Here is a 26,106-nt window from a genome sequence, read left to right on the forward strand (position 1 = left end):
GACTGGTAAAGTTAGATATGATTACTCACACGTCATGCCCTCTTGGCTACAGTTTTGGGGTTCCAGCACCACCATTGTCATTACCCACCAGTAGAAAAACAGAAGTGACAATAACTTGCCTGTGCCTTTAGAAAAAGAGACAGCTACACAGTCTAGTTTTTTAAAAAATACATTCTTCCCCATCCAAATTACACTGAATATGAATCCCTTTCCTAGTCAATCAAGGAACCAAAAACCACAATGAAAATAGTGAATGTAAACAAAATTTTTGCACGTAGTATTCCCTGAATACTTTGTCTACGAGGAAAGAATTTAAAACTAAATTGAAAACCAAATCTTCCCAAGTTGACTGAACAATGAGGCAAGTCATGCTTCTGCTCCTCTCCATTTTAAGCTTTTAAAATATTTTTTCTGATGTCTTCTTTAATTAATTACTGTTAGCAGCATCAAATTTACGAAAAGACTCAAATTTATTTAAAAATCAATACATTTCGATAATTTATTTTTAAAATGCTGTTACATAGACCTGTAAAAGCAGAGTCCTGAAAAGAGAATGATCCATAACTGAAGACAGATATTTCTGGGAGATGCTGATATGAATGGAAAAGTTACAGATGATTAGGATGTTAAAAGAACTAACAAAAAAAAATTGTTAGAAATTTCTTTTTAAATGGTGAAACTCAAAAATGTCGATAACAGTAGGAATTTTGCTGGGAAAAATTCTTATTTATTCATAATCATTTTTTCCCTCAAAAAGAGTTTTGGAAAAAAAACCCAAAACCAACAACTCTTAGCCCTGCCTTATTAGTGAAATCTGGTAACATAACTATTCCACAGTGTAAAGATTACACTAAGAAGAGCAGTGTCGTAGTTTAGCCCTGATCAGGACCAGACTATGCAGTCTCTCACTCCCCCCACCCTCCAGAGGGATAGAAGGGAGAACTGGCAAACAAAAGGCAGCAAAAACACGTGGGTTGAGATCAAACGAAAAATAAATTTAAGAGCAGTAACAAAAGAAAACAAAACAGTGATGGAAAACAAATACAGTACAATGGCTTACAATAAATCTCAAGGCCCAGTTTTTTCCAACGTAGCGGGAGACTCTCCTCAGCACCCTCCTCACTTCCATACTAAGTATGATGCCACATGGGATGGACCAGCCCTTTGGCTAATTTGGGTAAACTTACCCCAGCTGTTGGCTAATTAGTAACCTATCCCAGCTGGGTGCCCCAGCCACAGGGGCCACCAGCTCCAGGTCTCCTCCCAGCTCAGGCGAGTATTAACTCTATCCCAGCCAGAACCAGGACAAGATTACACTAAGAGCAGCAGCTGCTTTTCTGGACACTTCATAGATTCACATCCTTCACAGCCAAGGAAAAGGAGAACAAAGATTCATGTTGCTAAGTATGTGATTCCAAAAAAATGCCAACAAAACGTGTTGCCATCGTCCAGTTTCCCTGGACCATGGGCTACAGATTTGTTACCCTGTCAGATCTGTCACAGAAAAGCAAGAGATGGAGAAGCAACTGCATGCAGGGCCTTAGGCAAGGGTGTTGTCAGTCTTTCAGGAATAATGCTGGGTTTATAATTTTCAGTCTCCACCAGCTGAATCATGAATAATGATAGGTATCAGGCAAATTAGCAAAGACAAGATTACCGTGAGACAAAGATTAACTTCTTCAGAAAAGTACTAGTCTTTGAAAAGGATTTTAAATATGAACAGATCACTTAAGTTCTGTTAAAGTAATTAAAGCAGTACATTACAGAGTTTTCACAGATCAATTACAGGCTTTTCCCCTCCTATCAACTAGTAATTCAAAGTATTTTAAATATATGCCTACCAAACACATGGAGTAATATTAAGGAAGCGCTAAACCCTTGCAAGTATCAATTAAAATGGCTTGTGTGTTTTGAAATCACATTATTTTGTTTGGCTGTTTCATTCTATGGCCAATTTTATGTTTCATCTGCTTTCACGTGCCTTCCATAATAGTATTTCTCACAGAAAACTCCTACTGCATACGATGCATTCATGCTGAAAAAGACTTGTCATCTAACATGTAATACAGTCTTGACTTACTCAAAGAAAAAAAAAAACCAAACAATAACATGAGAAACTAACTTAAGATTTTCTCACCGCACTCGAAGAACAATGAAGGAGCCATCCTTCATTCCAAGTGCTAACTGTGATCCATCAGGACTGAAAGACACACTCCGCACTGCTTCCTCCATATTACAACGAGCTATCAAGGCATGGTCAGCAAGACTCCACAATCTGCATCAAAGAAAATTGAAAGCAGTAGGAGATTTTTTTCTTGACTGCACAATATTTCAATAGCATCAAGAGTAAAAACAAAAGGTCTAACTCAGTTGGTAAAGGCTCATTTGCATGCACACCTGATAGTAAGATATTACAATGTACTGAGTTCCTTTCCAACCATGGAATGAAGATAATTTCACTGACTTGAGCTTATAGTCTTCCAGAAATTTAGTTTTTTAAAAAAATCAAAACTGCTTATCAATCTAGAGGAGAAAGGGCGTGTACAATGACTGCCTCAATCAACGCATGGACCCAGACTCTTCCAACAGTGGCACTGAATGTCTTGCCAAATATTATCAAACAAAACTTTCAGACACCTTCAATGAAGTTCCAAGTTCAAATTTCTTTCAAAATAAAGGAGTCTTTACTGTTCCCAGTTCTAGCAGGGATGGCACCTCAGACCTGGCACACAAACCTGAATATCTGTGACAGCAGAAGAGAAAACACAGTGAAACTAAAGTACATAATCATTTAGTGTTATGTCCAGAGTTTACTTATCTGATATAACAGAATCCCCTTAGATGAACAATTTTTAAAAAGCCATTTCTGTAGACAGAGAGGGTCAATGCAGATCAGCCTGAAATTTTCACTGAAAGTGAAAGCAATACATATATAAAACAGTTCAACCTTGGGGAAAATTTTCTTGTCGTAATCCTGAATAAACCAGTAGACAAAACTGCATGCTGATTTGCTCGTGGACATAATTTTAAATGAAAAGAATCAAACGATAAATTATGTCATAGGATGAAGAAAAGCAAATAATGTACCTCTTTTTAAGAAGTAATGGAGGGAATTTCCCAGATCACTACAAGGTGGTTAACCAGATCTCAGCAATATGCAAGATTTAGAAAAAATTCTAAAGAAAAGAATAATTAAAAATATGGACTAAAGTGCATAAAAGATGTCTTGGGGTAGAAAAATTCAGTCAGCAATACTCAACTATCTTTATTTTTGAGGACAGTGTTATAAATCGAACGCACTTGTAAAAGATCTACAAAATATTCAGTAAAATATTTGAATAGTAGTGTATGTGATTATTGGCTAAACTCAAGAAAATGACAATTTGTACAAGAACTGTAATGTGATACTGGATGAAGCAGCATAGCAAGCTTTACAGAAAGAAATAACTAGGCTGGATGGAAGATACTACTAAAATTCCTAAGCTTTGGAATAGAAACATTTAATATTTTCACAGAAGACACTGGCACAAGAGACGAGAATGCTAATAAGATTTGCTACGGACAGCAAGCTGGAAGGAACTATGAACTGGAGATGGATTTATCAAACTGGAAGAAACAGAGTTTACTTGATGATGAAACAAATAGACATGAAATATAATTTCACTGAATCCCATCGTTTCTGAGCCTTATGTCTAGCACCATGCTGTAAGCTTGAGAGACACGTGGAAAATGGGGTAAGATCTCACACTATTTTTCAATAATAGGATTACTATGATCCATGAGTCAGTTGCAGGCAGGAAAAAGGACATCTGATCCTGAAGTATATCCTTGATGCTGTTCCAGGAGGTACACAAAAACAATAGCACGCAACACAGAGTAACCTCATCCATGTTCTTTATGAATTATCTCAAGAAATTAGAATAAAAACAGGAACAAATGCAGTGAAGGATTATTAGGATGATTAAGAGAACAAAGACTATCACATTAAAGAAGACCAAAAGAGTTTAGCTTTTATACCTCAGCGAAACAAAGGCTGGGAAGGGATAGTATTGCTTCCAAAAAGACATAAGTAGGATAAACGTCAAAGAATGAGAAAAAGTTATGTTGAAGGACCATGTTGACACTAGAAGGAACAGCATAAACAGAACATGAATACAGCCTGAAAAGAAGGAGGTTTCTGGCCACCCCAGCACTAACATTTAGATACAGCTTTGAAGTAGAGTAACAGGAGAAAGAAAAAAAAATAAAGATAAGAGTCAATAAATTTAGTAAAAGGATTATAGATTTTGACTGCCTGCATCGAGAAAGAAACCCTTTGGGCCTTGTCAGATTAACGTTATTAGGATCAGTCTAGAATCAACAACCCCGAATGATGCTGGTTTCCTCTTAGGCTGAGAGAATTCAAGGATCAGAAAGAACTGGAAAAGGGTTCTCTGTGAAAAAATGGTGAGTACCACTTCCCGGTGAAAAAAAATGGATCTGGGATGCCAAAACTGTTTTCAAAGATGAAAAAGAAGTAGATAAGATGCAAGATTCTTAGCAGCCTTGCTAGGGAGAAGCTATGAGCCCAATACAATAAAGAACGAACCAGAAAGGAGTTGGAAAGATTTCAAAGGAAACACCAGGATAAAATTTGCCTCCAAAATGTTGCTTTCATGTCCACCACTTTGACCAATACATTAGAAGTGTAATTGCAATACACGGCAGTGCTAGCAGAATAATTCAATTTTCTTTAAAAAAACCCAAAGCTTCTTTTTTTAATTAATGGAAGGGTAACTCCAAATACGAGCTTTTGAATTTTATAACAACAACAACAAAAAAGCATTTTTGCATACATATAGACATTTGCATACCCAACTAACAAAATAAAAGCCTGGCTCTGCATATGAAAATTAAAAAGTATCTCTCCTGGCAAAATACTTTCTGCACATTGCTTTTGGAAAAGCCAGATAAATACTTCTGTATAAAAATGGTGTGTATTTTAAAATAAGGCAAAGATGTGTTTTTACCATTCTTTGGCAACTTTCCTCTGCATTTGTTTAAATGACTGAGTTTTAAAAAGCCAAACAGGCTCATGAAACACTATTTTATTTGTCAATATTCCAGCCTCTTCCACCATATACCTGACAGGTAAGTTTATTTATCGGAACACTTACTGATTACAGCCTCCCAGGAGGCTTACCAGCAACTGCTTCGTTTGCAGAAAAAGCCATAGCTGATGACAGACACTTCACTTCTGAGTCTCCTCTCAGCTGTGCTAGGGAAAATCTAGAGTAATTCTGCCTAACTCTACAGAGGTCCTGTTCACAGACATCTCAGCTAGACGTGAGAATCTACGCTGGCCCAATAAATAATTTTATTTGTAAAACAACTTACATTTATATTAGATAGCCACTCTTTTAAAAATAATGTGATAACCAAATACTAAGAAAAAAGTAAATAAAGAAAAAATAAAGTAAACAGCAATATAGAAACATTCCTGTCAATGTAATTTCATTATTGAAAAGAAAAAAAGTAAAAAAATACTTCTGTGTGTTTTTTTTTATCTTAATGATAATATTTATCTATTTCACTGGAACATCTCACATGAAGAATTATTATATTAAAAAACAGAATTCAAATCCCACATTCTGTAGTGCCTAAACAGCTAAATGGATGTGTGATGCAGTGCAGTAATAACACCTGCAATGTTAACAAACGCACATTTAATGCGATGGCAACGTTCAAAGGCATCAATAATATAATAACGACTCTAAAAACAATAATAGTCATGAGAGCATCACGAATTAAGGCTTTATGTGCACAAAGAGCATGCTTGCACAGTCTCTCACAGAGGGGCACAAGTTTGTTTCAAGCACACTTTGAGGCAGTGATACGTTATTCAGCTCCATGCCAGAGCTGAATTACCATGCTGACCGAGAGAGGAGTCCAAGATAATAAATCCAAAGTCTTAGCACGGCTTATTAGCTTGAGGGCAGTATAATGCTAATCCCAGCTTTGCAGCTCTTGTTTCAGACTGCCTTGCATTCTACCAGAAAGTAGGCTGTGTGAATTTGTGCCTGTCTATAAAACTGTGCAGACAGACCCAAGCAGAAGAGACTATCCACGCGTTCTATAAACTGAAATCAATAAATACTAACGTGTAGAAAAGAGGGAGATAACATGTAGTGAACAACTGCCAGTTTTGTTAGTTTCACACTTCAGATTTTAATTATGGTTAGAAAGAGATGGGAGATGGCAGGAATAAGAAAGTAGTACAAGTGAAAAGACAGAAGGGAAAGGGGAAAATAAATCCCAGCTGACCAGCAAGCTTCAAGACAGAGGTGAATCATAGTGTGGAATCTGAAGGAGCGTAACTTAGAAGCTGTATGTATGGCAAGAGATTGGTTTTTCCCATTGAAATAGGGCCAAATTCAAACACACATTTAGAGTCTGACTAGGAGTCCATAAAAACTGAAAAAGTGTTTGGTAACTGCCTGGGGTTGATTTGAAAATACGCAATCAAATTACCTACGTAAGATGAAAAGCAGGCATCATCCATCTGCCATAGGGTTGGAGAAAAACATGATGGAAGAGTTAGAAATTAGGATAGTAGGGTCAGAGGAACCAGCTAAGGCAGACAATAGGGGAATCAGAGCTTGGGGAAACCAAGCTGTCATGAACCCCCTTGAATGTGCTGTTCTCTAGGGCTTCTCTAGGCAGGGGCAGAACCACAATTTGAGGAGACTCAGGAAACTGCCATAATAAAACCTGGTCTCCCCAAAATCTCTCCAGTTGCCATGGGTAGCTTTGGCAGTCTCAAAAATCTCAATCTCTTTAATCACAGGTAGGTAATTAGTTACAACGGCCAGTGTCCATGCCCAGCTGAGATAACACTCACCAGCTGTGTGGGTATGGGAGTACATCCACCACAGTGAGAATCTTAGCTTAACCTCCCAGCTTTACAGCAAAGTCTTACTAAGCATATTAAAAATGCTTAGGCTTTTTCAGAGGCTTATCAATTTGCCAAATTTTAACAGGGACAGAAAAAGAAACATCCTTGACTTTGTGACAACTTCCACAAGTATGTGTACAAAACTTCAAATCCCTGCTACAAAGGCTCGAGTGCTACAACTAAATATCTGAAGGACCTCTTTCACTGGGGTAAACCAGTGCATTTTCATGAATCTCATTTTCTGGCATTTTAATGGAATTGGGTTTAGATTAGATTTTCTAAACACTCATGGCTGAGACAGACACCTGCTGTGTAAAGCACAGGTCAGAGGTATTTAGGTTTTAGGCTTGTTGCATATTATTAACAGAAGACAAGTACATAAATCCAGCATGTTTTGAATACAAATTCTGATTACTTTTACATGATGTATGGCGCCTAAATGCAAGGCCTGAAAAGAAAAAGCAAAGCTGCTAAGAAATACACGGAAAAAATGTTGTCATAATGCAGTCTTAACATAAGGCCAGAAAACAAACAAATGACAAATCAATGGGTACGAGTGAATAGATAGAAAATAAATAAGATCTAGCCTTACCGTACAGATCGATCATCACTGCCTGTGACTGCTAAAGGCTTCTTTGGATGGACCGCCAAGGCCCAGAGCTCCCCTTCACAATGCCCCTGCATAATCAGCATGGGTTTATCTCTCTCTCTTACTAGCACCTCAAATATTTCACTGTCCTGTGTCCCTGCTAACAGCCTGTCCGCTTTCCAACAGACACTTCGGATGGACAAACCTGACAGGGGACAGAACAATCTTAGATTAATGGCAACGACAAGGCAAAGTGGTAGTACACTGAAGATCATTGAGACTTCAAGAGTTAATTTATACCAACTGTTACGTTTTGACACTGAAGTCTTACAATACATCACAGCTGATAAAAATCTCAGAACAGTTCTGTTAAATTATCTCCATTTGACAGAAAAAAAAAAAGGCGGCTTAATCTTAGGAAAATGCTGAGTGTGTAACTTCTCGGATCAAGCTCTTATGCTTTGCATACACCTTGGGAACTCAAGGGAATTCAAAAAACAATTCAGTTTCACTTGATTTAAAGGTCTAAATTTTAGATTAGGCAAGGTTGCTGTGACTGAAGCTGGCTTTATTCCTTTTTTTCTGTACTTTCCTTTTTTTCACATTTAAATAAAATATTGAATACTGTTTTAATGGTGAATTTAAATGGTTTGTGCCCACGTTACCACACTTCTCCACTTTAGTCCCAACTGATTATTACAAAACAACTCCAAAAAGCCCCAAACCAACAGAATCTTGCATGGCATAACTTTTAGAGAGCTTGATCTTATTCTACAAATGTGATCCTAACTTTGCAACTGGAATTTTACTAACCACAAGCTTAAAAATACCCTCTTAGCAGGCCAAGCAATTTGATAACATTCTCTGGTTCACTGCCTGCAGCGTTTATATTTTCTGTTCCAGCATATGAAAATTAAAATTTGGATAATAGGTCTAGATGCTGTGAGATGTGAATGAATTAAATCCATTTGTCATGTAGTCAAGGTCAACCACGTCATCATTTTAAGATCTTTTGGAACCAAATACACAACACAATTAACTACTGGTCACATAAATAAAATATATTGTAGGTATTCTGCGTCATCGCTTGAGAAGGGCAAATCAATCTTCATTTATTGCCTTGTCCATTTCCTGTACCTTTAAATTGTGCTAATCGTCATTTTGTAACTAAGTTTATACTGAAGTTATGTTTTATATCTTCTTCTTGATACACACCAAAGGCCACACAAAGAATGAAGTTCAGATATTAAGTGGAAAATGGGTATTGCTAAGTTTTAGGATATAAAGTATGTATTTTGATGTGAGAAAGGTAATGTTTTCTATTATGCACTGCGCATAAAGAAAGTTTATCTATTATCAGTTTTTTTTTTTTACTGACATACATGTATATTTAAACATAAGAGCCACGCTTATGATCAGACTGTTACTGGGGTTGCATCTTATTTTAAAAGTGTTTGGTGCTCTTCAGTACAGGATGACTGATGAACGGGGCAGGTGGGGCAGCCTTCCTGGCACCCTAGAAAGAAGTTTTAAGTTTGAAAGCTGGTACCTTTGCAAACTGCTTTGGAAAAAAAAGAAAATGGAAAGGAGGGACAGAAGGCCATAGGTGAGCTGTTAAGGCTACCACCATCGCTTGAAGTTACACACGTGCTTAAACTAACCAGTGCTGTTGACATAACTGCAAATGAAACAAAATGTCCACAGTCCACTAGTAGCAAGCACTAAATGGAAGTGACATATGAGACAGAAACAGCAGAAAAAGACAGAGACATAACAGGAACATTGCAGGCAAGAATTGTATCATGTTGAAAGAACACAGAGAAGAACCCCTGAAATGGGAAAAAGACAAGTTTCTTTTTTTTTTTTTTTTAATTATGGTGACAAGGTATAAGGGCACGCTTGGATTTTATGACCTGCAGTCATCCCCAAGGTCTTAATTTTTCATAGTCGTAGTCAGACCAGCAGTCCCACCACAATTTTCACAGATACACCATGATGTCTTTTTACGTGTCTCAGTGATGATCCTTCACGGGCACACCACCTTTGACTGAACTTTGATAAAGTTTTGCAGACTTGCTTAAGTCAGTTTCTTGCCATTAGGGTAGTGCTATTTTTTTCCTAGAAATTAATGTTAGATGTTATGATTCTGGCTGAAAAAAAAAAAAACCAAAAACCTACGTAAAGCCAGAATTAGAGAGCAAAGGGACTACTGGCTGGGTATATTTTACAACTTCTTTGAGGGCTAAATTCCAGAAGTTTACACTGCAGTATGACATGCTGGTGGAGCAGTGTTCATCTAAGGCTGTTGGCAGTTTACTTGTTGGATGTGTCTAAGTATTGCAAACCTATGCATTTTAAATGTATTAGAATCATCAGCTGATCTGGTCTAAGTAAGACAAAAAATGAACAGAACAAGCTTGTTACTAGATCACAGGCAAAAATATCTACAATTGAGAAAGATTTTATCCTTCTTGGTGGCCTCCTGACTATTCCAACGGTAATTTTAATATAAAAACTAGGTCGAAAAATATAAGCTAAGCAACAGTAACCATTATAAAATTGGCTCCCAAAAGTGTATAAAGCCTCCTTCAAACCAGCAAACAGACTGCTCAATCCAAATGGATGGGTAGAATTCCCAGAAGACTTAGATCTTGACAAAGTGTGCATTATGATCTATGAAGATTGTAAGTGTTCTGAGAGTCTAATCAAAAAATAAAGTGATGACTAAGCTCATAGGAAGCATGATTAGCTTCAACAGTTATGATGGTCAAGAGTTTAATAACATTCGCTCTATTAAATGTGTCAAGTGCTACCGTTCCAAATGAACTTAATGGAGTGCTCAGGGTTTGAATACTGGGTTCCAGAAATCTCAATTAATTAAATGAGCTGCAATTAATTAACTAAGTTAAAAGACTGGCTAACTTTATCCTCCTATCTTTTTGTGTTAATTAGTTTTTACTTATCTTGCTGTATTTGCATGGTGGGGAGCAGCAACTATAAGCATCCCTCTGTTTATACTATGAAATATGGAAAACTCTTCAGGCTACATCATTGTCAGAGAAAAAAGGGAATACAAATCTCAAAAGTAAATACAGTCATTAGGTAAAAAAACCAGCAGTATGCAGAGACATTTATGCTTCAGATTGTGTCATAATCCATTATCTAGATGTGTGAAAAACCATTAAAGTAATAGCTCATTACCTTTGTATCCTTGTTCAGTCTCCCTGAGATCAATTTTAGTAATTGGTTTGAAATCAGTGTCCCATAACCGAATGCAACCATCTCTCCCTCCAGTGGCAAAACCTTCCTCACAAGCATACATACTAAAAATTCCAGCCTGTTAACCAACAGTATAACAAGTTTTAAAGTTCTTTATAATCAATTTAAACACACAAATAAAACGTTTTTGAACAGACTCTTGTTAAAGCCTAGAAACTGCTAGGCAGCAAAATGTTGTCCATCCAGAAAGCAAACCAGCAAACACAGGGGATACTTTTATTTCAAGTGCTCCCACTTTAGTGATCTATGTAGAAATTTTTGTACAAATAGCAGAGATATAGTCTATTTACAGAACTTTAAATTTGGGTTAGTTAGTATTATTACAAGGACTATTAAATAAATAATGGAACACTTAAAACAAATAGTTACCCAGAATAAACAAAAACAAGCAAACAAGCAATACAAATATTCTTACAGGTGCAGAGATGATTGAGACATTCTTCCCTGAATTCAGTTCAGACGTCATTTGGAATCTGACAGGAACTGAAAGTGTGTCAATTCATTCTCTTTGTTGAAAGACAAGTTTCTATTACAGTCTGAATTCCTTCTTCATTTTTGAAAACGCCTCATTATTGATGACTGTGCTGTACTACACTGGAATGGCTCACGGAATGCCTGCTGATTCACTATTTTATTAGGAAAACCTCTCAGTTAAGTGACACATTGAACTGCATGGAAATTAATACAATGAAGAGAACACCTCTCTTTTTAAAGTGGCCTTGTTCAATGTCTTAATATATTAATATTTCTAATAATTAATTACATAGAGATCAGAAATTGGGCAAGAGCATGCATATTACCCAGGGCAGGGGGGTGGAACAAGATGGTCTCTAAGGTCCCTTCCCACTCAAACCATTCTATGATATTAGCAGGGGTTTTATGAAGCCAACTGCAGTGAGTTGTCTTTGGAATATGGTCAAGAGTGCAATTAACAGATTAAACAGGTTTACTCCACACTGAAGCTTTTATGAAGAGTCAGGCTTCAGTGTTGGGAATTTTAGTGGTAAAATTCTATTTAAAATAAGATCATTTGGTTACCAACTATTTTTAAGGGAAATTGATCATAACTGAAGCTAGTCAATCTGTGAAACTTTAGATTTAGAAACTTGACTTTAAATTTCGTCTGCTTGGTTAAATTAATGCTATAAATATCAGCAGTTCTGCCAATACCAGTTCAGCAGCTAGCATCTGTTGACAACATGTAAACAAAGTATAAGATTACATATAAGCTCTTAAATTTATGAACAGTCTTAGGCATTCTTCTGACCTGAAACAGAAGAAAATCTTTGCAGATAAGCCTTCAAGAAGTTTTTCAATTCAATGAACAGTTCATTTCAGAAACTGACATTAAAAACACAACTTACACTATGTGCTCCTTGAATTGTGCGGACCAAGTTTAGCCCTTTCCAAACATAGATGTCTCCATTTAAAGCACCAGAGTACGTGATATCTTCTTTTGCACATGCTAAACAAAGGATAGTTTGGAGATCTCCTGTTTTCCCAAATATTCCTCTTTTTGCTGTCAGTGCATTTCCACACAACGTCCAAAACTGTGAAATGTAAATAGTGTATTAGGAAAAATTTCTGTAGAATTTCTGCTTTTTCATATTAGTGCGCAGATCTCACAGACATACAGCCTTCCAGAACAGTGTCTGGTCAGGCACTTAAATGACTCTTGTAGTCCTGTCAGAATGCTGATTACTCCAAAACCTGCCCACTTACCAAGGAAACCCCCAGGCAAATGCCATTAAGTCGAAGAACAAAACTAAATTATCAAACTGTTGGAGAAAGTGAGGCAAAATTCTAACTCACTATTGCTACACTACCCCATCTCACTATCTATCTTTTATCATGTTTTGCTGGGCGATATCTGTCAGTACGAATGCACACTTTTTAAAACCAGGAATGTCCCTTGCCTGCAAAACTTAAAATACAGCTACAGTTCTGAAGTAATAAGATGCTTCATCTTAAAGAACTGACACACCTGGAGCAGACATTTCTGCCCTTTTCCGGTGCACTGAAAGAGTTAGGTCCCTCAAATAGAGTTACATTTACTGAGAAACCATCTGTTGGACAGAGACTGCACACGCTTGTACGTGAAACAACTCTCTCTGACTACAAGAGTAATAAGTTCTCTAAGCGTGCAATGGTGACTTCTACACAGACACAGTAATATTCCACAAAAAAATAACATAAGACTGGGGAAGAGAAAAAGAGTGAAAAGAATACAAAGTTTGTCTTAGAAGGGTGTCTTCAGTGGTGGGCTAGAAATATCATACTCTGACAGTTCAGAGTGCTTTTTCTTTTTTTTAAATAAACATAATTTTATCAAGTATGCACTGAGCTCTCCCTCAAGGATCAGAACTTCCAGGGAAGGCAAGGTAAAGAGAATTTCAGCTACACACATAAGAGAAGTGCTGAGATATCCAGACCTGCCAGGACTAGGATGTTCTGGATACATGCAGAAACAGAACAGTAAATCTATGACGTGTAGCAGAGTCCTAAATGGACTTGCTGGCTCAAGTCTTTGTTACTTGAGGCGTCCATGCTCTGTGGTTCACTGCACACTGCAGAGATACTTTCAGAGACCGGACAGGAATATCAAACATCTAACGTCTATTTCAATCCTACTTTATATGCCTACATCTTTTTGTGGCTACAAACGAATTTTTCAGTCTCTTTCTACTTACACCTATAAAATTCTAATAAAGCTGAATTCCAGAAAATCATTGGATCAAGGATTTTTATTTCAGATCCTTCTCTATTTCTAATTGAATTAAATTTTCTCCTTTGCCTCTTAACGTAAGCCAATCCATGCGAAGGCAGTGGGAATACTTCCCCCGGGGCTTTCATTCAGTGAGTAAAACGTATACTCTCCTCACTTCTGGTTGGCTGTAGAAGGGCAAGAGAGCAGGTAGCAGTACTAGGAAACAGGTGGAGGGAGGATCCTGAGCTCAGTGTGAGATTCCTTAGCTCCTAGGCTTTATCACAGCTTCTAATATCTCCTTAGCCAAGGGAGCCAAAAGAATTGAAATATTAATAGAATAAATGGCACTATTCCCAAGCAGTAGTCCCAGTTCTCACAGTGATACAATTACTTTAGAGCTGTTCTTTTAGGAGAACATCTTAACGTTTCCCCTCCACACAATTTTTTTTTTTTTTTTTGCATTCCTGCTATTATGTATGTTCAGGGTAATTATAGCCATTTTAAACAGAATACAGGTGCCAAACAAAGACAGGTTTTGGAAAACAGCTTGCAGAATACAACAGATGGTATCACTGCTGCCAAAACCACCCACAGTTTGAGAGTAGTGGTGTTTAAGGGCATAAGCTTCTCAGTAACCAGAACTAGAGATATTAACTGGTTTCCTAAACTTCTAGTTAAAGCTCTTCCCACCCCAGTCATGTGCAATAATTGCCATCTGTTAGGAAAGCTTCTGATGAGACAGGAGACAAATAGAAACCTGCAGGGAATACTGGCAAACAGAAGGATTTCTTTCTAAGCTTTTCACAGGCACGAGAATGTTTCACCCTAAACTTGCAGTATATATCTAAGTTCATTCTTAGATCACCTCCAGAAAAGGTGAATTAAAAGGGAGCAAGTAGTGGGGCACTAGAGTTTCCATCTGTTCATCTCCGTGGGTCTTGCATACCTTCGCTGTGGCATTCCTACAAATGCTGGTAGCATCACAGGCCAAACAGCAGTTCGTTCAACTCATACTTGTAACTTAGTTCCTCCCATACCTGTTCAGCAACCCTCTGTGATGCTTGATGAGAGAAATCGCTAAAGGCTGAGACAATTTTCAGAGAATTTAGGTGGAATGGAGAGAGCAGAGAACCCCAAAATTACAAGTATATAATGACGAAAATCACACCAAATTATCTTCCTGCCTTGCTTAAGTGCATCTGCACCTCACTCACTGCTGAATGTCTAAACTGGCTTCAAACAAAAGGTTTTGCTAAAGTGTTCACAGAGTAAAAGAAGAAAAATGTAAACTGTCCTATATTTAAAGCTCTCATCATATAAAAGGACAAATTTATTTTGTGCCATTTATTTAATTTTAACAAGTAAACAATAAAAGCTGTTTACCTTTATGTGTTTTACTCCACAGCTAACAATTCTATTTGGTTGATATTGATCCCAGGAAATATCAAATATCTGTTAAGAAATACAATAAGCTGATGTTTTAAATTATACAGTAATTGCATCTAGTTGCATCTGGTTCATTTTTACCAGTTTTCAGCCATAAGTTTCTGTTGCAACATATTATTAAAAATGAAACAACACTATTTAGCTAAATTTGGAAATCTTTGTAAACAAAGATTATTGCAAATCTGCAGGCTTCCTCACACAGTTCTGCCAACACACTTAATTCCTGCCTTCACACTACCAATCTATTCCAGCTCCAAGATGTTTTTTGAATAAACAATAAATAAATACAAATCACAAGAGAATTTCAATCAGCTTATAAAAACATTATCTTCAGGTTACCCAGCATTCATTTTATACACAAGGAAACACTGCCTTCCTACAAAATATTTATCTTCTTCATAAACATCAGGATTTACAGTAGTTCAAGTACTACTTTATGTAAGTATTGTTAGAATACACAAGACATTTCACTTTCAGAAATGCTTTATGACTCCTGCACACTAAACCATCAGAATTTGTTGCCTAATTAGATATGCATTCTTTCCCACTCCCTCTTCAGTGCAAAATCTCCTTTTTCTGGTCGTGAAAGTCTATTGGGACTAAGATTTTAGTACTTCTTGCCTGTCCTGGAGTCTTCTGCTAACTCAGAACCTGATCTTGTACCTACTGAGGTCAGTAGCAAAACTTCCACTGATGTAACTGGGAAGTGAATCAGTTCTGAAAGAGAAATTCAAATAAAGACTAAGATTCTGTTGTGTTGTGAACATTGTAAGTAAAAATGAACTACTGGATTTATTCAGATGATACAAAAGATGCAGACAGACTGTATGTACACACAAACTGTAAGGAAGGGTTTAGTCTGCTGCTTTGCATCTTTAAATATTCCATCATGTGTATTAAAACATTATGATAACTCAATATTAGATCATTCTAACATGTTAGAATATCATAATATGGAAATGAGAAAAGTTGTCAGAATGTCCATAATTTATTTTAAAGTATGCATCCTTGTGCTTATATATGTTGGGGAGGTATTTTACTTATGCTAAACCTGTTTAGAAATTCCCTGATCCTGAATGATATTCTAAACTCAAACCTCTTCAGTTCCCATATTTTTTGAGGTTATGATCCTTTACCTGAAGTTAATAGATATAAAGGAATAGTTATCCTAATTATGTTTCTTCTACAGGTAACTGTCTTAAGCAAAAATAAAAGGGGGATAGTCAAACTTTCCCTCAGGATACGCTGTCTTTTTGCCATATTCAGAAAGAACACGATCTTTGTCCATTGAGCTAGCATTTCACATCTCATATAAAGAGCTATAAATCATCCTAATCAGCGTGCAGTTACAAAAGTATTTCCTCCCTGGTCTTACTAGACAGCCAGCTCAAGAATCCATCATGCACCTCACTTACTAACAGTGCTTTGTGCTACATCTGGCATAACGAGAAGAAATAAATACCTTGTTCAGTATTTTAAAAGCCAGGTAGAATGATCAAAATTATCTTTGCATTAACCTAGTATAAACAAAAAAAAAATTTAAAACAGTTTTGCGACTCCCAGGCAAAATTCAGTACACCCTTCATGCAGTTACCCTGTCAGAATGGCCTGTAGCTGTTGCCAGTAGTTTTCCTCTCTTCCAGTCCCAAATACACACTGTATTTTTGGCATCCAGTCCCACTGAAGCTAAACGCTAAGGAAAAACAATAGCCATCCAGTTAACAGAAAATAAGCTCAAAAATCACTTTACTGTAGTTCAATTATTATGCGTACATATAGACTTTCCCCCACGTGACTTGTGTTTGAACTACATTGCAAAGGCACCACTAAGATATTCACACTTATTTACTCACCGCAGAACATACTGAAATGTCTAATCTTTTCTAAAAAGTCAGGTTATTAATTTCAGTTTACCAATGTCTCAAGTACAATTCTTATCGTTAAATACTTGAGGTACTTGTTTGAGGTGCACACCATTCTAGCATTTTGGTTTATGGATTTGATAATAAAAGTGAAAGGGAATTAAAACCTCTCACTATTTCCAAACACAATTTTGTTCATTATGCTCATTTTGTTGAGCTTTAGAATCAGAATTGGATACACTTTTAATAATTGCCTTTTACATAGCTTAGTGTATCAAATCACCAGTTAAAATAAGTGAAATTATTACTTAATCACCAGTCATTGAAAATTATTAATTAAATGATTAATTATTCACCAATTAAAATAACTCATAACTTTAACACTTTTAAATCTCAATAATGCAAGAAAGAAAATGAAGGGGAAAATCTGGAGGGGACAAGGTAGACTGCAGCATATCTAGAAGAGGAAAGGGTTCTTGTGGAGGTTGTAGGATTTTTCCCCCGCTGGTGACTGTGCTAATTATGTCCAACTTTACATGATTTCCATCAGCGTTTCCTGTTAGGCGAGAGATCTTTGACTGCAGACCAGAGATGGCAGAAGTGGGCGTTGTGATCTGTACCAGCGCAAAGGCTAAGCTACTGCCAAACGTACTGCAGCTGTATGTAGTGATGCCAAGGTACGTTGGACTGGGATATACAACGGATATGTAATGGATACGCCCAACACATATTAACAAAAGGAATACGCCTGAGTAACTTGCACCGTGGGAAGATGAGAGACTATTTTCATGGGAAACAATCACGTAGCTCAGTAACATGACTTCTTAAAACCAGCCACATCTATTGCCTCTGTTCTGCCTCTCCCTTGTTCTTCTGATCGTCCTATCTAATTACTTCTTATCATAAGGAGCTAACAGTCCAGCTGCAGCTCCTAAGCATTTTGCTCTGTTAAAGGAAAGCCTGCACTTCAAGAACACGCAATAAATGAAACCTTTCTTTTTGCCTCGCAGACAAAGCTCAGCAGACGAACCATCTGGTCCAAAAGGTCATATGTTTCAGAGATCAAGGAAAAGATCTGTTCTGTGTAAAGATTTGCTTCAAGAAGATGACTTGCAAACTGAATCTCTTCAACTGAATTTCCTTCACAACTAAATGTCCACTATTTTTGGCTCAAATTTTCAATATGCATATTGTTTAAAGTCTGGAAACATCTATGATAATACAAAAGGACTGAATCAGCAAAGAAACTAAGTCTAATTACCAGAGATTCCTCTCAAATGCTATATTAGAAAAAAATAATTGCAGGAAGGCTATCAGCTACTCTACAACTGAGAGAATAAATCATTATTCATCAAGAAACAGAGGGCTTCATTTTTCCTTCTGTAGCTAAGTAATTGAGACAAAGTACTCCATATGCCTTTTCATGGCATTTATAAGCATAAAAACATAGTGTACACCTTCCTTCTTAAGAGAGCCACTATCAGAAACCTCTGGTTTAAATGCAGTAGGTACACATGCACCCTCCACTGTCTTAACAGTTACAGTTCCTTTATTTTAGAGCAATGAAATTATCTTTTTAAACTTTGGTTTGTGGGAGTTGACAACATGCATTATGTCTATAAGAGCCTATGCATATAAGAATCTTGAAATGGTAAACAAAGGTAGGTTCAAGGTTTGGGGTTCCATCACTAGATATGATAGAAAAAATTTGGAGTTCTATCTCAGATGTGTATTGAATATCTGCATTTAACTTCAGACAACATGCTTGATTATTACACGTATGGTAATGAAAGAAAAAGAAAATCAGATAGGGGAAAGAGCAAACACAGTCCTGCCAGTTACCATCATAAAAATATTTATTTTGACGAGGAATTATTATTGTAGCAAAAAATAAGTTTTATTTGCCCTTGAGCAATCTACATCTACCCAGGGATTTGAATGTACTGAAAAAAAAAACAAAACAAAACAAAACAAAACAAAAAAAAAAACCAACCAACCCCAAGATATTTTTCACAGAACCTTCACCAACTCCAACTTTTTCTCACCTCTTTTATGCTCTTCTCTTCACCATGGAAACCATGGCAGTACTTACAGCGTCTTTTAGATTCATGATGTGAACAACATCAGACCTGCACTGTAACTACCAGTCAAAAAATTACCATTGGTAGGGGAGATGGACAGTGAAAGTACTAGGGGAAATGAAGAAATATTTCATATTTTCTTTTAACACAGGTCTACAGAGGAAGGTCTCCTGCTGGCAGAAAAGGAAAGAGATAAATACTGAATTTCCTTTTTTGGTTGAAACACACTTCTAGTCCTCCGTCTGGAAGAGAATTTGACAGAATTCTGTTCAGAGAATTGACAGAACTACCAGAAGAAAATATCTGCCAAGTACTTTATGCACATAATTAAACAATTATTTTTAAATCTATACAGATTTAGAAGATCTGGCTAAAGAAGCCTACTTCTACCTAATGCCAAATGTAGAAATGTATGTACGTATTATGGCAGTGCCCTCCGCACTCCATTTTATTTTAAAAAATATTTTTAGAAAGCATGCAGAAAGGGTTCATCTAAAATAACTCAGAGCAGAAACTGAATTGTGTAGTATTGGTGAAATACGTCGATATACAATATAAAAGGCAACAGCTTTGTAGGTAACGCTTGAAGGGCAGATGTTAGCACTCTTAAGGAGAAACTGCAGTTAATTTCTGATTCATCAAAAGAAATTTTTGATTATAGGCAAACTGACAGCTCCTCATTAAACCCTTGAACAAAGTACAGCTTCCCTTCCACCAAATGTCATCATCTGGTCACACAGAAAAAGTCCAAACTAAAGGACATATTTTTAAGTAGCAACAGCTCTGCAAGATACGCAGCTTCCATCAGTACTTTTAAAATAGAGTATTAATTTCAGATAAGGCACAAAATAGGAAATTTACTCAAAGTGTATTTGTCTCCAAATTGAAAGCTGTATTGAAGGTACATAAAGTAAAGGAAGAATATAAGCTATCCCTTGATTTAAGCTGCACATTGAGCATCCCTATATATTATAAGAGATCCTGTTTACTCTCCGTGCCCCAGTTGGTGGTAAATTGTTCCAGGGAAGCACTGCAGAGACAACTGAGCTGTCTCCGTGCTGTGTCAGCTGAAGTCCAGCAGGGAGTAATAGTTCTGAACTAATCCGTTTGAATGCCTGAAACAGACACCCCAGAGTTTCTGGTACAAGAAGAGCTAATTAACTTAGCTAAAATATAGGTGCACAGCACCATTATTTCGGGCCCCGTGGTAAATCCACACCCTGGAGCTGTGCAGCACTCAACATAGCAGCTTCCCTTGGAACCAGCAGCTGTGCGCAGTGGAGTGGGAGGAAGCCAAGCTGACTTACGGGGATCCAGCTCACACAGAGAAGCAGAATTGCCTGGGCTTTTCCTCACTCTACTTCTATTCTAAATGGACAGCTGACAGAGGTAGTAGAGAAAATACAGTTTTTATTGCATCTATATCTTACACAATTGTTGAATTTATTTATGTTTTGTGGCTAAAATAAAAATCTTTCTTGGATATTAACAGACATTCAATATAAAAGAATGAAAGTTACACATCAAAAGGAAAGGTGCAAGCAATGCATGCAAAGGTCGCTTTGCCCTGTCGCAAGATGCCAGCTCCCTTGGGTGTACTGACTAAATAAACCGGAACCACTAGCAGCTCTGAATTCCAAATACCCAAAGCCTTTCTACCATGCCCTTTAATTTTGGCTCAGCCCAGCAGCTTCTTCTGCAAAGCTAGAAAGGGCAGCAAAAAGCCAAGATAAATTTATGCATATTTATGTTCTCCAGCACTGATCTTTCTCCAGATATAAAAGTGTTCTGTGCAATTTTTATTTCCAGAATAAACTGCAACTACTCCAGCACTTCCAGAAACAGAAGGCTACTGTTCTGCAAGGTCAACACAGCAATGAGTTCAGCTTTTAATTACAGCTTGGCACCCAGCAGGATTTTCGGAAGAGCCTCCATCTTTACCTCATACTGACCGGGCTCTTCAGCGAGTCTTTATTCCTGTAAGGTGCTTAAATAAATTTTAGAAAAAAGTTTACCCACCAATCTTATGAAGTTAAAAATGAGAAGAAAATTAAGAACAGGTATTTCCGGATTAACAATATCTTTACAAATATCATAGTATTAGAAATTCCGTTCTGTTGATTTGATGGTTTTCTAATATGATTTTTTTTTTTTTATTCCACAATTCCCAGGAACACCTTTTTCTTTAATTAGAAACGGCACAGGAGATTTCAGAGGAAATAACCTTACTTTAAGAAAACTAGGCTTAAAATAGAAAGCTAGATCCAATTTTTAATGAGGAAATACAATCCTTAGTAATTCAAGTTACTAAATGCTTTTTAAACATATTAAAGGCAATTACTCATGTTGGTGTCTTTAATTTCAGACTAATCTTTAGACTGAATATACACAAGATAGTGGCCAATAAAAAGTGGGAAATCAATGTGTTTAGCTGTGACTAGCCCACCATTTACGTACATTTAAAATTTTGTCTCAAGACATCATATGATCATATAATCTCATCACATTGTACAAAGCCACACACAGTGTCCTAACCTCATTATTTGATTAAATTAACTGTGCACCGCAACCAATAGGAGTCTCTTAACAGCAAGATTACTAGAGTTCCTCTGCCAAAAAAGCTGCAGCATTGTGAGGTCTCTGCCAGAAACTGTTCTCTTTGCACCACAGCTAACAAGTACTGGTGAAGCTCTTACATTTGAGCCTCAGAGGGTCATTTCTTCTATGCGTATTTGTCCAACACTCAGTGCCACTACTTGACTTGAATGCTAGGTTGGATTTTAATGTCAAAAACATCTTTGAGAGACTTGTATTTACAGTCCTTGCATTAAAAATGTAATTGTAATATGAGTTTCAGTACTACAGGCATATACCCAAACACAGGAAAAACTTCAATGTGCATATCTTCTAGAATCAGAAATCAAACTAAATTCAAAACACAGAGAAAGAAGACGTACAAACCTGGCCATCTGAATCAAAAGCTAAGCAGGCAACTCCGTGTGTATGTGCATCCTTAAGAACAGACACAGTCTGTACACGGTAGGAATCCCAGATGCAAATGTAAGGGTCCTTCCCAACCTGCCCTGTAGCTACTAAAGTTTTATCCGGGTGAACTGCAAGGCTGAAACAGAACACAGTTTAAGTTATAACACAATTTATGAATCAGTAAAATAGTACTAAATGTAAAAATTAAACTAAAAATTAACTCATTTTTTTTTAGTTCTCAAAAACTTCAGCTCCTTTTGATTTATTGGAATGATCATATCAACCATCTTCAAAATTCAGACTGTCCCATTGTTTACTTCTAACTTAAAATAACATTTAACTGAGACTGACAGGGCTAGCGCACAGCTCAATTGATCATGTGATACTATTTTAACTAGAAAATTCAAGGAAAACATAACCAGAGAATTTTAAAATACTTTTGATTGATAAGCTGAATGAACACACAAGTCTTTTACCTTAGTCTTTCATAGCTTTATAGAGTCAGTGGATGATTCTGTACAGTTTATTCTTCTTTTACTGATCAAATATTCTGAAATACGGACCAGTACCTGAATAATGGATATTTTCACTATGGAAAACCATAGGCGAGAAATCCTCTTATCTTTACATGTTTAAAGATGGTAACCTCAGAAGAGACAGAGAAATAAAGTGTTTCTCCATTATTTGAAGAACAATTATATATGTATTTTAAGATCTACTTTCCGTTACTGCTGCCTAAGAAGAGGTAAAATTTACTCTACCTTTATTAGTTTACCTTGTTTTCTCTAACAGCCAATTAGAAACAGTACTCTGCACAACACCTGTCACATCAAGCAGTATTTCTACTACTTAAATCCAAGAAAGGTGCCAATGTTTCAAACACCGTTTCCTGATTTTCAGTGATTAATCCCCTTGATGTTCAGAAGACTTGCTTTGACCAACTCTTCTTACATGTTTCTTAAACCACTCAATTTTTTATTCTCTGTAGTATTTGCACAGAGGTACGTTACCACAAGTGGCATTCTAATGCGGGCTCCATTAGCACAACCAAACGATATTTCTGTTCACAATCCTTCTGACAAGAAAATCTCCACCAGGCAGCCCATGGTATGTTTCTCTCTCACCCCTGCCCAAGCGTGAACACTAATATTTGGTGTTTGCTGTTTTGGTAACCCTTCTCTTAGATGTTAAACACTTTCTGGAACTAAGCAGTAGCATCACTTAAAAAAATATGATATTTTTCTTGTCACACATCATAGATTTTCACTGTAACACCAAAGGCCGCCATTTAGCAAACTTCACCCCACATTAGCAAGAGGAACGCAGGCTATCAGTAGTGACACAGTACCAGAAGCTGCTCTTCGCAATTATTCTAAGCTATTGTCAAGCTACCCTTCAGTCCCTGAGGTATTCTCTTTGACAAAACCCAGAGGATCTAGTTTGAAAATCTAGCTTGGGGATGTTAATAATAAGAATTCCTCCCTAGGGTAACACGAATACAAAGACAGTTTTACACTGTTATCCAGGAAACAAATTTGAACAGTGTCTGAGTACGTGAGCTACAGACGGAATAAGGAAAAATATCCTATTAATAAACTGCCATTCAACAGATGGCTTAAGGCAGCTGAATAGTTCTGCTATCCCAGGAGCAGATAATACTAATTTTTAAGAAGAATTCATAAAAACAAACAAACAAACAAAAAACGAAGTTTCAAGAACCTAAGCATTCAATTTTTTCACATTAAAGAACAATTCATGCAAAAAGAACAATTTTAGCACAACGTCCACAATGTTTTATCTGCTCCTGCACTTGCTCGTTCCTCCTTCCCTTCAAAGACTTGGGTTCTATGCTGTGTGGCAACTAGTTCACATCCGTTCTAAACCTATACGGGGAATAAGGGATGACTCCACCGTACTTAAGCTGTGATGCCTATAATTAAGTTAGAATACTTCTCTTCAATGATAAAAAAAAACAGATGGAAAAGATTAATTGGGCTGATCTATCTCACTGCTAGAACTGCAGCTTAATTACAGCTACCACTGTTATGTACAGTTCAGTTTTCACATGCTAGAACTTCCTGTTTCACATCTTGTATTTCCATTCCTGGAGATAAGGTTAAGAACATGAACATATTTCCTACAACATAAATATGTCTGTACTGAACGTATCTGCTATTTGTTTTATCCTTTTCGACACAAAGTCAACTAGTGGGGGAACTAAAATTAGGAACTAATATAAATTTTTGGCACCTAAACGAGTAGTCTGATTTTTCTGAGCCACTGAGGACGTTCGTCTCCCGCTAACAGCCTTTACAACGCACGATAACTGCCCACGTTCAGTCTGGCTGTTAGATAACCAAGTGTTTATTTTTGGCAGACAGAACTGTGGGTTACAGAGTAAGGAAACACAGTCCAATTTCAAGAACGAATCTTGGTGACTGTTTGATACATGTATATGATTTACATGTTTTGTATTGAAATATAAAAGTCGTATGTGCGTCTATACAATATATCTGCTGTGTGAGTTACTTTCTGTCTGGCACAGGTTCTGCACCCTTCCCTGCCTTTTAAACTGAGTATAAATCTAATTGCCTGTTTTGAACTGTTTGGTACATTTCTTTAACCCTTCTAAGCAGACATCCTATCCTGTATCTAAAGCACTTGTAACGACACCACATCATTATTTGCACCACTGGAAAATACTGAAATAATGTGATAATCAGTGCAATATGAAAATACGATTAGAACAGATTAGACATTCAAACAACAGCAATTTAGGGTATAGGAAGATATTATTAGGGAATTACTTCCTATTCCTTCCAACAGGAGGAACATCTAGAAACACAAAAGTCAGACAATTTTCTGCAAGTCACAGGCAACAGGTCTGCAGGTACCTGTTTGAGATACATTAGCGTATGTCAGAGGTGTTCGACTAAGGCGAACGGCTGGACCACTGAAGAGTTAACATCTCTTAGCAAGTCGTTAATGTCTTCACTCCCATACTTCCCACCACACAACATTACCTCCCTAAGCCCGTACTCCCTTGCTCTGCTCCTCCACCAGAACTTGCACTCTCTTATCAGTGTATGTACATTTGCTGACCTAGTCTCAGTATTGAGAATACTTGAGAGATCCGGTACCAAAAACAATAACAAAACCAAATAAAGTGGGACAAATAAAGTGGTTGCTCCACAAGGAAAGGTGAGCAGGGAAGCGAGGGCAGCCATGGCACATGCAGTGCCCTCGCTGACCAGGGTGTAGTCCCACAAGATCCAAGCATGTGGGCAGAAGAAATTTCACAATAAAATTTCTCCCAGCTTTCCAGGTTTGTGGGAAAAGGAAGCGGACACTCTCTTGCTAAAGAGTTGGGGTGGAAACAGAAAGGATAAAAGTAGTAGCAGCAATTACTGCTGGTGCTGCTTGCTGGTAGTGACAGTCACTTCCCCACGTCTCAGCCTTCTCTCTGTGGAACAGTAACGGGACCAGATGCACATGCAGGGTAAGAAGCAGAGATCACCTGTTTTGGAAGTGCACGTTCAGAGCAGCTGAATGCTTTTGTGTGTGCATAAAGCTAACCGTGAATTCCAAAAGTGCTGCAACGTGTTTGCAAAAAGTCTTTCATGCAAGTGCCTCAATAGGCACTTCTTTTAAGCAAACAATCCATTGAAAATGAACCAATAAACTCGAGGTAATATTTTAACATCACATCTTACTAACAAAAGGGTCTATTAGGGAGAAGAGATTTCAGGGAAATTTCCTTTTCCTTCCCTTCCCAGATGAACAATTCTGAATCTAGCATTCAAGGCTGGAACCCTGTTACTCTAAGATAATTAAAGATGCCAGTCATGCTCCAGCAGGGTCTGATGAAATGCTTTATAAAAGTCATTAGTAGATCCATCTGGTCTGGGGGCCTTGCCAGATGGTAAACTCTTCCCACCTCCGCAATTTCTGTTGCAATAATATCCTGCTCCAAGATTTTCTTCTTCTTTTGTAACCACATTAGAATTTTAAGGGACTGAAAGTATTTGTTTCTTATCTATATTTTTTTGTTTGTTTTCTGTAACAGGTTCCATAAACCTATACACATATCATACAGATCTCAAATTTAAAACTGATAGGGAAATAATTAGAAAAGTTTAGATATGGAATGCAAACCACTTCAAGTAGTTGAATTGAATATTAAATTGTTTAATTGAATTCAATATTAAATTTTAATTTCTGTA

At 37.1% G+C, this 26,106-nt stretch overlaps 1 protein-coding gene across 2 annotated transcripts in view; it reads right to left on the reverse strand.

Annotated features, from left to right (window-relative positions):
• Positions 1 to 26,106, reverse strand: part of EML6 (EMAP like 6) — a 107,559-nt gene that overhangs the window by 48,492 nt on the left and 32,961 nt on the right. For both annotated transcript variants that reach the window (XM_086743741.1, XM_086743740.1), the window contains exons 2-8: positions 21,860 to 22,019; positions 16,550 to 16,648; positions 14,893 to 14,961; positions 12,167 to 12,352; positions 10,725 to 10,860; positions 7,527 to 7,728; positions 2,138 to 2,275 (exon numbers count right to left, since the gene is read on the reverse strand). In XM_086743741.1, the coding sequence (XP_086599867.1) occupies positions 2,138 to 2,275; positions 7,527 to 7,728; positions 10,725 to 10,860; positions 12,167 to 12,352; positions 14,893 to 14,961; positions 16,550 to 16,648; positions 21,860 to 22,019 (990 nt within the window). The remainder of the gene's footprint in view (positions 1 to 2,137; positions 2,276 to 7,526; positions 7,729 to 10,724; positions 10,861 to 12,166; positions 12,353 to 14,892; positions 14,962 to 16,549; positions 16,649 to 21,859; positions 22,020 to 26,106) is intronic.

The sequence above is a fragment of the Chlamydotis macqueenii genome, chromosome 3 (assembly GCF_036417535.1).
Source record: "Chlamydotis macqueenii isolate bChlMac1 chromosome 3, bChlMac1.mat, whole genome shotgun sequence".
NCBI classification, from domain to species: domain Eukaryota; kingdom Metazoa; phylum Chordata; class Aves; order Otidiformes; family Otididae; genus Chlamydotis; species Chlamydotis macqueenii.